Source organism: Mobula birostris, chromosome 4, assembly GCF_030028105.1.
Source record: "Mobula birostris isolate sMobBir1 chromosome 4, sMobBir1.hap1, whole genome shotgun sequence".
Classification (NCBI taxonomy): Eukaryota; Metazoa; Chordata; class Chondrichthyes; order Myliobatiformes; family Myliobatidae; genus Mobula; species Mobula birostris.
The window spans coordinates 155646651-155658658 of NC_092373.1; the positions used below are offsets into that span (position 1 = coordinate 155646651).

Consider the following 12008-nt stretch of genomic DNA (forward strand, 5'->3'; position numbering starts at 1 on the left):
TTCCTGGCCCTTTGGACAATCTGCCATATATCCAAGCTTAATTTTTTTAGTGCAGGACTTATTTTCTTTTAACCCCTCTCTGAAAATAGTCTCTGAATTGTGAAGACATTTAAATAGCTTATTTTATCTAATCAAAACCATTGCAAGGAATAGCAGAAAGAGTATGTATGAATATTTATATTGCTAAAGTTAAAGGAATCGTAGTAACAAAATGTACCTCATGATAGACTTTCAATATCTTATTTTCAGTGGTTCTGATCTCTGAAACCTTTCTAGGATCTAATTAATTTCTTGATCTATCTGTAAATGTTCTTTATGCAGTTGACCATGTTGTACCAGATAAGAATGCTACTTTGCTGACAGCCTTTGAAAAATGGCATGAGACAGCAGATAACCGTTCCTGTTGTGACTACTCTCTACATGTGGATATTCCTCATTGGAATGAAGGAATCAAGGAAGAGTTGGAGATCCTGGTACAAGAGAAAGGTCATTATGCCTCATAAGTAACATAAAAGTAAAATACATTGCTTGTGGTTTGGGAGGAATTTAATGACTGATGTGATGAGATATGGTACTGGAGTAAAACAAGGTAGGAGTTAGCAATGGAGAAGAGGCAAAGTTTGCTTGAAAGTACTGGTGAAGGATGTGTAACAGTGAAGAAGGGTGCTGCGAGGGCAGATAAAGTGTCGTTGTGCTGGGAAATATTATGTTGGTAACTAGGAGCTAACTTTAATTTGCTTGCCATTTTAAGTATGAAACTCCCGCTAAAAGAAAGGATTTTTAAAGAATGCTTGGTGGTTGTTCATAAAAGTAACATGAAACCATTAAGAAAGAGGCAAGTTTTCTTTTGGTTCATTCCTGATAGCCTGCTTTATTTTGTTAACACAAAGCATAGGAGATATTTAGAAGAGTGTGCTTAAAGTCAATAGGACATAGGAGCAGAATTAGGCCTTGTGTTGAAGGGTAATAGAAATACTCAAGACTAAAATAGATCTTTATGAGGTAAGGGTATAAAAGGATGTGGACCAATGGTAGGAATGGTCTTGATGTGTGCCTCATTAATAAACTAATGGCCAAACTGGTCCAAGGGACTAAATGGCCTCCTATCCTCTCAGCCTTCCTTGGCCTGACTGTGTAATTCCTCATAGCAAACATCAATTTCCTGTCCCTCACCCTCTGTCCTCTCTTACAGTTTTTCTCATTATTCTTTCATCAAGTTGCGTTTCCATTTAATCTTCCTGAAGTGCATAAAAGAAACTCTTTGATGTTGCTGTCACTTGCAACCTTGCTGTGCTGGAAGGCCAAGGTACCAAGAAGGCCATTTGTAATTGCTTTCTCTTGAGCATCAACCTGGCGAGCTCTGTTTTGGGGGAAAAAAAATGCACAACAGTTCCTTCACAAGTGGTATTTTTTTCTTTGCAAGACAGCTGATTTCAATTTTCATCTGCCACTGATCTTTTCCCATCATTTTATCATTATATCTTGCACAATCGCCCATTCCCACTGTTTTCTAGATACAGTAGGCCTGTAGGATGTATACTAAATCATATAAGTGATATCATACTCGTATCGTAATTGAAACATAGGGGTCTCGCATTAAAGCAATCAAAGTGCACCAATGACTATAGAGTCTCTTTTCAATCTTACAGCTTATCCTAAGAAAATATAGTGGACTCTAAAATTCATTAATATACTTAATTAGTTATGTGACTTAACCTTCTAAAAAGTGGACCCGTCTGTACATGTTTAGATCATCTAATCATTTCCAGGTTGATTAGTGACTAGTGAGATATTGGTCTAGACTGTGATTCACCTTACCACAGCTTGGTAAGCTTGGCACAAGGAAGTTATTAGTGCTGTTCCTGATGTCACAGATTTTGTACCACAAAATCCGTGCTGGTAGATACTGGAGCTCATAGAATCTAAGGGTATAGGTTTAAGTCTGGGGTGAGAGATTTAAAAGGGACATCATGGGTAGCTTCTTCATGCAAAGGGTGAAGCATATTTGGAAAGATCTTTTAGAAATACGGACGGAGACAGGTACATTAGCAACACTCGAAAGCCATCTAGATAGGTACATGGACAGGGGAGTTTTAATAGCATGGAAGCAAGCCTCTTCGGCCCAACTTATCCAAGCTGAATGGTTTACCCAGAGAACTAGTCCCGCCTGCCTGTGTTTGGTCCATAGCACTCTAATCCTCTCCTGTCCATCTAGATGGCTTTTGAATGTTGCCAATATGCCCATCTCAATCACTATTTCTGGTAGCTCAAATATGCACCACCCTTCGCGTGCAGAAGCTATCCCTGAGACCTCTGCTCTCAAATCTGTGCCCTCTTGTTTTCAGCATTCCTTCTCTCGGAAAAGGATGATGTGCTTTCACCTTGTTTATATGCTCCTGCTCTTAATATGCTGTACCTCCATCAGGTCAACCCCTCAATCATGGGAGAAACCTAGTACTTTTGTTGTTGATTCACAGAAAGTGTTCTGAGAAGGACTCATTGTGTGCATTCAGTACACATTGTGTGCCAGCAGTATATTAAATAATTCATTGACCACAGTCACCTTAAGAGTGAATCACTTGTGAGCAGCATCTTTTATTTACTTACATATGCAGTGCAGACAGACCCTTCTGGCCCAATGAGCCGCAGCACCAAGCCTCCCACCTGTTTAACCTTAGCCTAATGGCGGGACAATTTACAATGATCAATTAACCCTCTAACCGGTACTACTTGGGAATGTGGGAGGAAACCGGAGCACCCGGAGGAAACCAATGCCTGTCATGGGGAGGACATACAACTTCCTTACAGACAGTGCAGAATTGAATTCTGAACTCCAGTGCTCCGAGTGGTAGTGGTGATAACACTACGGTGCCCAACTGATTGACTGACTCATCATCAATAGGTTATTGTGGCTTGGAGCCATGTGTCGCATGGGTGCCAACCAGTTCATTTCATTTTCTGGGGATGGAAGTCACGGGTATGCCCATTCGCATAGAAGACCATCAAGTCCCCTAACCTCTGTTTACCCTAATCTCTTGTTTACTATTTCTTGCTGCTCAGCTATGGTTGCCATAGGGAGAGTTCTTTAAGCAGTGACTTGTTTCCCAGACATGATGTGCAGTGTGTGAAGTTGTTCATTAAATGCCAGTGTTAATTTTCACATATTTTTGCCCAGTTTCACAAACATTTTGGCGCATAGGTGTGAATATTGGTACTACATACAGTACACATTTTTTAACGTCGGAAGAGAATGATGCAGTGTTCTAGATTGCAGATCTAATTAGGGTGTAAGGCAGCACCCTGCCGAGGCAAAGGGGAGAGAGCAGAATATCAGAGTATAGGTTTTAACTAGAAATACCTTACAAAATTAGTTGTTCTCAAATGAAAGTCTTAGAAATTCATGTTACTTCTTGGACAATGCTTGTTGGATACTAAGGCGAGTAGTGTTTTTTAGAGACTGTGGATAGGCAAACTCTACCTTATATCTGCTGGAACACACACAGTCTGTAGTAACCACACCTAATGTCTATGCTGTCTGCAAGTATTGCAGCTTGGTAGTGAAATGGTGTACATTAACCCTTAAAATCAAATAACTTAATTCTGGAGTTTGTTGAAAGTATGTAAGTACTTTTACAACAATATTTCAGTTTTGTGCTCTGTACAATTTGTACAGTTGTTACAATTTTGATCTGTCAAACAATTAGTGGCAAATTCTGGTTCTAAAATGTACTTTCTCTTTTCAAAAAAAAAACAGATATCAATTCATTTCAAGTCTACATGGCATATAAGGATCTATTCCAACTGACAGACAGTGAGGTAAGACGGTGACTTTCTTTTGCTGAGGTATTATTTCTTCCAGGCATTCCAATAAGGATGGAAGTCTAAGTTCCACTGCGACCCTGGGGAAAATGAGAAACATTGTGCAGCATTTCATGTGGATCTGAAAACTTGCTGCAGTTTATGATTATGGATAAAACTTCATTGGTAGACCCAAACGTGCAGTATTTTAGTTGCTTGGAATTGGATTAAAGTTATTCTAGGCTGATAGGTTGATCGTCTTAAAATTACAGATTGCTCTGCTTATTTTGCTGTTGTTTGCAAATAATTGCAGTAATATCACTCAACTGGCACTGTATTATGAGAAATTCTGCAGATGTTGGAAATTCAAAGCAACAATGCTGGTCAGGCAGCACCTATGGAATTGAATAAATGGTCATCACTTCAGACTGAAACTCTTCTTCAGGACTGGAAAGGAAGGGGGAAAATGCCAGAATATACATGTCCTAAGAAAAATTTAAAACCATGTCTACTAAGAGTCATTAGCCCTTATTACCCTTTAAAGCTGATGCTTAGCACTCTGTTTAGTAGCTCATAACCCTCAAACCATAGAATGAAAAAAGTCTAGTATTCTTTCTGTGTCAACATCTTGTAGAGAGTAGTGATACCCATTCATGTCACTGCTGTAGTTGAAACCATTTTCATTCAATTGTTTTTTTTAAATGTTTTCAGCTTTATGAGGCGTTTACTTTCTTGAAGGACCTGGGTGCTGTCATTATGCTCCATGCAGAAAATGGTGAATTGATTGCTGAGGTGAGTGGCTGTTGTGATTCATTTCACTTCAGCGTGGTGCTACCCCCATTTAGTCTTGTTCCCTAATGGTCATGTGGGTGCAGACAGAGAAGCACTACAGCTCACAGACGTACCACGTAGTTTATACCAGTCCTGACCCACTGGCTTTATTTGGTCTTTAGACTGGAACATAGGACTGGGTAGGACTTTTTAGCTCTCACCCTTTTGGTGAGATCAATGTTAATATGTACTTTACATCTGCCTTTCCCATTTGGCTGTCAGCGGACCAGAAGGGCACCTCTGGTCATACTTCTTAAACGACTTTTATCTTAAAACGAGGTCACTTTGATCCTGTCCCATTTAAAGAAACACATCAATTTTAGATTTAAAGTCAAATTAAGGTTATTACTCTTCGATGCACTATCAATTACTCCAAAAGACTGGAAGTAGAGTAAATACTGAAAGGCTTTTATTAACAGTAAGTGGACCAACGTCCATGCTGAGTATCTGTCCTGGACTGAGGGAGGAGCAATGACACAATCGCCCTTATTTAGGGGTCTGTGAGAGGAGCCACAGGAGCAGTCAGCAGAGGGGCGTGTCCAGACAGGTAACCCAGTTACAACACACACACACACACACACACACACACACACATATATATATATATATATATATATATATATGTGGTTTACCACGCTCTTTTTTAGAAGAACTCTTCCTTCTTTAAGCTGGTAAGTACAAGGAGTCATATTTTGGCTGGTTTCTATTCTCTACATACTCTCTGATATCAGTACCGAAGAGCGAAGTAGTCTTTCTTTACAAATACTCACCTGTTATCAGAAGAGCAGAACATGTCTGGTGTAAGCATCCCAAATCCCTGAATATCCAGTCAGTTAGAAATATATTTGCACCTCCCTCAGCACTCAGAATGCTTTCTCCGTACAGGAGTGCTAATAGAGCCTGCATTAAAGTCATCATTGTAGCATTATGTGTAGTGAAACGTTACATAAGTGGCTGATGTTAATGAGAATGTGACGTGCTGGGAGTGTGGATGAAGTGAACTTGCCACTTACTCTCTGAATGGTGCTCAGTAACCACTGAGCTTCTTACCGTGCTGTGGCGAGTTCTACAGCTAAACACAGAGAAGGGGAAACAGCAGTTTTCATCAAGTGGCACAGAAGATAATGAGAGAGACTGTTGGAGCTGAGTGATCTTTCATTACATGGAGTAGCTTTATGCTGCTGCTCTCTGAATGCCAACCAGTGTGTATCTTGAGTCCCACTGCTTTGCAGTAAACGACTGTCCCACCCAGTACCCTTAACTCTCCACAGTTAAAGGAGACTTTACAATGTTTCCCCCAATAATGGTATCGAAGGCAGCAGAGGGTTTGTACCTTGCAACCTTTTTGCACTGCTGGTGTGTGAGTGATTTCATCGTCTTTCACTGCATCAGTGAAAGTAAATGATTTTTCTAAGTTGTAGAAATTCTTTGAAAGCAGCACTTGGAATTTGAAATTTAAGAAGAGTACATTATGCAGTTACAAAGGGGCTGTTGGTACTTTTGAAGGACTTTAATTATTTAGACACTTACCTAACCTACGCGATTCCATCCCATCAGATGATCACCTGTGTCCTTGTGGTTTGAAACTGGTATGCAGAAAGTGCACACAGTTAGACGTTAAATGTATCCCAGCCCCCTTCATACAGCAGCAGCACATCTTGAACTGAAGAGCGGTGGTTTGCTCCTGCCGCCTTGGTTCACGTAATTTGTGATGACTCAGACAGCAGGAGGGAAATTTCTTTGGAGCTCAAGCAGTAGCCCTGCTGATGCACATTTTCAAACTGTTTAAAGCCAGGCCTATCATTGGAAAAGAAGGTGTGCTACTCAGTGACAGCAGAGAACCACGTGTTACAGAACATTCATACCTCAGATTTAGTATGCCAAGAATTACAGGTCCCACAATTATTTTTGTCTTCACTCTGAGGGACAACTTAGTTTGTACCATCCACATCTCTACATTAGTAGTGAAAATTATGTCTGAAGGCCTGACAGAGAAGACCACTGCATTCGTAACCACTGTGGTAGAGAAGGTTAAAGGGGAGAAGGAAATTATGTCTCCTTTTAGTCTCCAGATGTCCTTTGTTGAAAAGACTTTGGATGTACAATAGGTGTCTATGTTGTATTAGTTTATTCAGCATTAAATAGACAGAATTCAAATGCAAGCATCCCAATAGCAATTTATTTTACTTTATTCTATTTAGAGATAAGTGTGGAACAGACTTTTCTGGCCCAATGAGCCACACCACACAGCAACCCACCTATTTAACACTAGCCTAATCACAGGATAATTTGCAATGACCAATTAACCTACTAACCCGGGTGGAAACCAGTGCACGCGGAGGAAACCCATGCATTCATGGGAGAATGTAAACCTCCTTACAGACGGTGCCAGAATTGAACTCCGAACTCCAGATCACCTGAGATGTAATAGTATCGTGCCGACGGCCCTAGACTCATGCCAGCTTTTGTACATTGCTGATGCACACTTTCAAACTGCTTAAAGAGCAGCAAGTTCCTTCTGACTGAACATGTTTTTTTTAAATCTTTGTCATCGGAGTAATGGATTTTTCTAGATTCTTGGTTGAGCCTCACTTTGAAGGACTCCACAACTTATGTTCTTTGTAGTTTTATTTGTACATGGTTTGTTTGTCAGCTTTTACTTATAAATTCAATTGGATTTCTTTATGTTCTTGTAAATGGCTGCAGGAACATGGTAGTATATAGTGAAATTTACTTTGACTTGGACTTTCCCAATCGGTAAAATGTAGCACCAGGAGGTTCAAATAGGCAGCTAAAAATTCCATTACGCTAATAATGGGACATTTAAATGAGGGTAATGTTTTTGGTGTTAACAGTATAGTCCTATAGAAAGTCAACTTTTTAAAAACTAAATAATGTAATAAATATTTGTTTTTAGGAGCAAAAGCGAGTCCTGGCAATGGGAATTACAGGACCTGAAGGTCATGTTTTAAGCAGGCCAGAAGAGGTAACGTCTTCATTTTCTCTGCTGCCTACTTGTGCATATAGCCAAAGACACAAGGACAGATGACTTTAATCACCTGATAGTGCTTATCACAAGGGCAGAAAAGATGAGCATTGAACCAAGTTTGCTGAAACTCTGAAGCAGCAGCTCTGCCATCCATTCACCTGAATAGAGCTGAGACTGATCGTTGTGAAACTTCCATGGTCACAACTAACCTCTTGCACTGAACGTAGACCACCATCAATCTGTACAACTCAGTATACAGCTGGCAAGAGAGAATCTGCAGATGCTGGAAATCCAAGTGCACACACAGAATGCTGGCCAAAACGTTGACTGTACTTTTTTCCATAGATGCAGCCTGGCCTGCTGAGTTCCTGCAGCATTCTGTGTGTGTTGCTCGGTATCTAGCTGGCTCTTCACCAAAATATCAAGCTTTCTCTGTTTGACATAATTATGGCTGTATTAAGACCACAGGACAAAAACTTCAGTCACCTCTATAACTGAAAAACAATATCCTCGACATCCCTTCAATGAATCAATACCAAGATGTTTCAGATTCCAGTTAAAGAACATACCAATAAATATTAGAGAATGCATATCTAAGTTGGAATTTGACACCACGTTTCTATGTGCACAATGCTTGTAACTTGATGCTGTGTTTAATTTTTAAGTCTGAAGTAGGCAGTCTCATGCAGCTGTCCTGTAACTGGAAACTTCAATGTCTGGGTATTTTTTCATCTCAGGGATGTCCAGTCAAAGTCTTTTACTTATAGAGGTGCCTCCTCTCTTGTTTGATGATCGTATTTAAATTTTAGTTGTTGTACTTTTTTAAGATTCTGACTTAGAACCTGTCTCTCAAATAAGGACGAGAGAACTTTAAAAAGAATTCCTTTACAACTTACCAGAGAAGACATTTCAAGCAGGCTAGATAGAAAGTATAAATTTAAAATGGGATTAGTTCATCTATTGGATACTGCTTCTTTATCTGAAATATTTGAGTGCTCACAATGCAAATGTGCCACTACATAATCTACCCTGGTACATTACACTAATTCCGTGATCTGAGAGCCAAGAGATCCATGCTCGGTTATTCAGTCTGTGCAATTGCTGTCCATACCTGCTGATATTTTGTTGAAATGATGGCATCTGAGTCCTTAACACCTCGAGTGGGTGCTTAGAATATGGGCAGTTGAAGAACTTGTTTGCTGCTAGGGACGAATCGGAGATTATAAAGTTATTGCAATACAGAAAGGAGTAGAGTATTTGTAAATGTTGTTGTTAGACTGATAAAGTCCTATCTATTCTGTGGATTTGCTTGATAATTGCTGGTGTGGGTTCTCTTTTCAAAGCTGGAGGCAGAGGCTGTTTACCGTGCTATCACTATTGCCAATCGGATCAATTGTCCCCTGTACATCACCAAGGTGATGAGTAAGAGTGCAGCGGATGTGATTGCTCAAGCCAGGAAAAAAGGTAAAAAGCACACATCTTCCAAATTCTGCCTTAGAGAATTCAGATCATCATCCCTGCAGTATTTCAGTTTTGGTGTTCTAGTATAAGGCTAAAAACACAAGTCATGTATTTTAAAAAATCACCGTATATCGATCTAACTGCAGTGACTTTCAAAAACATTGCACCATTTAAAATACAGCCAGTTATTTTGCTGAGAGCAGGCGAGTTAAAATGGAGGCTATTTTTCCGTAATTACAGATGACATTGGCTATCTCTCAAATAATAGCCAAACTGATGCAACCCATTCCCGTCAGTTAATCTCTGTTCTGGTGTCAATGTGATGAAACTGCACTGCATCCCTTGTGAAATACACTGCTCTAATGGTAGGTAATCCAGATGGAGACAAGCATATGTCCAGCAGAGATGAAACACAGTTTTTTCCCCTTTGTACTCAGCCCCTTTGGATAAAATGCCGGCATTCGGTTTGTCTTTATAATTGCTTATCTGCAACAAATGACTTTGTTTACTTGAAGTACCAAATCCCTATCCTGCACTGAAGTTTCTAGCTTCAGCAAATTTGGAAAAATTTCACGGGGCGGCACTGCAGCATAGTGGTTAGCACCATTCTTTACAGTGCCAGCTGAAAGATCAGGGTTTGGTTACCATCGCTGTCTGTAACGAGTTTGTACATTCTCCCCATGACCACATGGATTTCCTCAGGGTGCTCCGGTTTCCTCTCACATTCCGTAGGATGTAGGATTAGGTTAAGTGAGTTGTGGCATGTTCTACTGATGCTGGAAGCATGGCGACACTTGCAAGCTGGCCAGCACAATACTCGCAGATTTAATTTGATGCAAACAGCGCATTCCACTGTATGTTTTGATGTACATGTGACAAATAAAGCTAATCTCGCAACCACCTTAAATTAGATGGGTTCTAGGTGAGAATAAATGACTTGTATTCTTACAACGCATTTCAAGTTTTTCTCAGAACATCCATTGAGTTTTACAGTAACTGTGGCACTTCTGAACTGGCATCAGTGTTATAATGTAGAAAAGGTCAATGCGTTTCCAATAAGCTCCCACAAGCAGCATATCAATCTGTTCTAGAAATGTTGGATTAGCAGGACAGCATTGAAAATTCCTTCATAGTTGTGACATATGAACTTTTACAACTACCTGGGAAGGGAGGCAGAAATCCAATGGGTGCAGCACTTCTTTGGTGTTGTACTGAAGACAGCCAGGCTGTATTTTGTGTTGAAGTATCAAAAATATGATGAACATCTCATAACCTGCTACAGAAACAATTGAACTAGAACTGAACAATCAAATGTAGAGGAGATGAGAAGCTGAATGGCCATTTCTGGTGATGTACTTAGTGTTTTTTTTCTTGCCCCCCAAGATTGTCTTTATGGCTAGATCATGAGGTCATTGAAAACAAGTTGCTTGTGTGAATTTGTGTGTTCTAGGGAACCCTGGGAGAAAAATTGCTTTCTATATAAATGTAACCAATATTGCTGTATATTGGCTCGATGGGCTGAATGGCCAAATTCTGCTCCTGTGTCTTATTATGGTCTTATAATATTCAAACAAACTATTAATTGCTCTTTTTAATTATTTTGAGGTTTTACTTTTTGAAGAATAAAACCATTGAGTGGTATTTAATAGGAGGACTCCAGTGCCAGATTCTGTATGTTCCTTTCTTAACAGGAGCTGTAGTTTTTGGAGAGCCAATCACTGCAAGCCTTGGGACAGATGGAACACATTATTGGAGCAGAAATTGGGCCAAGGCTGCGGCCTTTGTGGCATCACCACCACTGAGTCCTGACCCCACAACACCTGACCACCTGAGTTCACTATTAGCCTGGTAGGAGAGCTACATCATTTTGACATGAGTACTTGGCAAACCCAAGGCACTGAGTGATAGAGACCAATTTCTTTTTCTTTATTATTTCAAATGATTAATGTATGCAATGAGAACATTGAATTTTAATGCATATTTGTTATAGTTAGGTAATTTATCCTGCAAGTGCTGTTTTAAACAGCAATATATCATCCAAGAACATGCCTTCAGCAGGGATGATTGCAACAATATTCTTCCTGGGTTCATCCTTATAATCATATTAATTAGAAGTGGCCTCAATGGGTCTAAAACCCTTTGTTAATTATTTGTACTGCTCTGCATGTACTATCTATGCACTTACATTAGTAATTTGACCCTTGTGTTGCTCAGTGACATGACACTGGCTGGTGTGTAGTTGGCAGGCTAAACCAGGAACTCTAGCTCAGACTTTCCCCACCCACCTCTCTTAAAAGCCCAGGCCGGCTGGGGCTGAGTACATTCACTCTCACCAGACTGGCATCAGGTGTCTTAGTACTGGGCTCTTCCTGATTATACGTGGCTTTGTACCACTGCCCACAAAATCACTTATTTGTATTAAATGTGAAATTATTTAGAGAAGCTGTAGAGAAGGTTTTCTTATAAACTTAGGAAAAACTAGATTTAGCCATTGTAAAATTAGATATCCTTGGGTGATAGATTAAAAAAGGTAGTGGCAATTAAACCCATTTAGGTGTTTTTATATGTTTTACAAATACAGTCAAAATGTAATTTTGACCTGTTATTAAAACCAACTCTCTCTATACTTATAGAGTTCTCTGATGTGATTAAAAAGCATATTGACAACTGTCCTGATTTATTTTTGGACTGTGTCACCTTCAAGAGTTATCAAGAGTGGCAAAAGAGGAGGCTGTGGACCAACATGTCACATCGGGAATAGGGATAGGAATTAAAATGGTTGGCAACTGGGGAATTCCGCTTTTGGCGGATGGAGCAAAGGTGCTTGACAAAGTTTTCCCAGAGTTTATGTGAGGTCTCACCAATGTAGAGGCGGCCACATCAGGAGCACCGGATGTGATCGATAAACTCACAGATTCACAGGTGAAGT

General features: G+C 39.9%; 1 protein-coding gene across 3 annotated transcripts in view; it reads left to right on the forward strand.

Moving 5' to 3' along the window:
- The window catches only part of LOC140196680 (dihydropyrimidinase-related protein 1-like), a 48429-nt gene that overhangs the window by 23977 nt on the left and 12444 nt on the right, over positions 1-12008 (forward strand). For all 3 annotated transcript variants that reach the window (XM_072256290.1, XM_072256289.1, XM_072256291.1), the window contains exons 4-9: positions 322-486; positions 3755-3816; positions 4510-4590; positions 7547-7615; positions 8962-9082; positions 10771-10927. In XM_072256290.1, coding sequence (XP_072112391.1) covers positions 322-486; positions 3755-3816; positions 4510-4590; positions 7547-7615; positions 8962-9082; positions 10771-10927 — 655 coding nt within the window. The remainder of the gene's footprint in view (positions 1-321; positions 487-3754; positions 3817-4509; positions 4591-7546; positions 7616-8961; positions 9083-10770; positions 10928-12008) is intronic.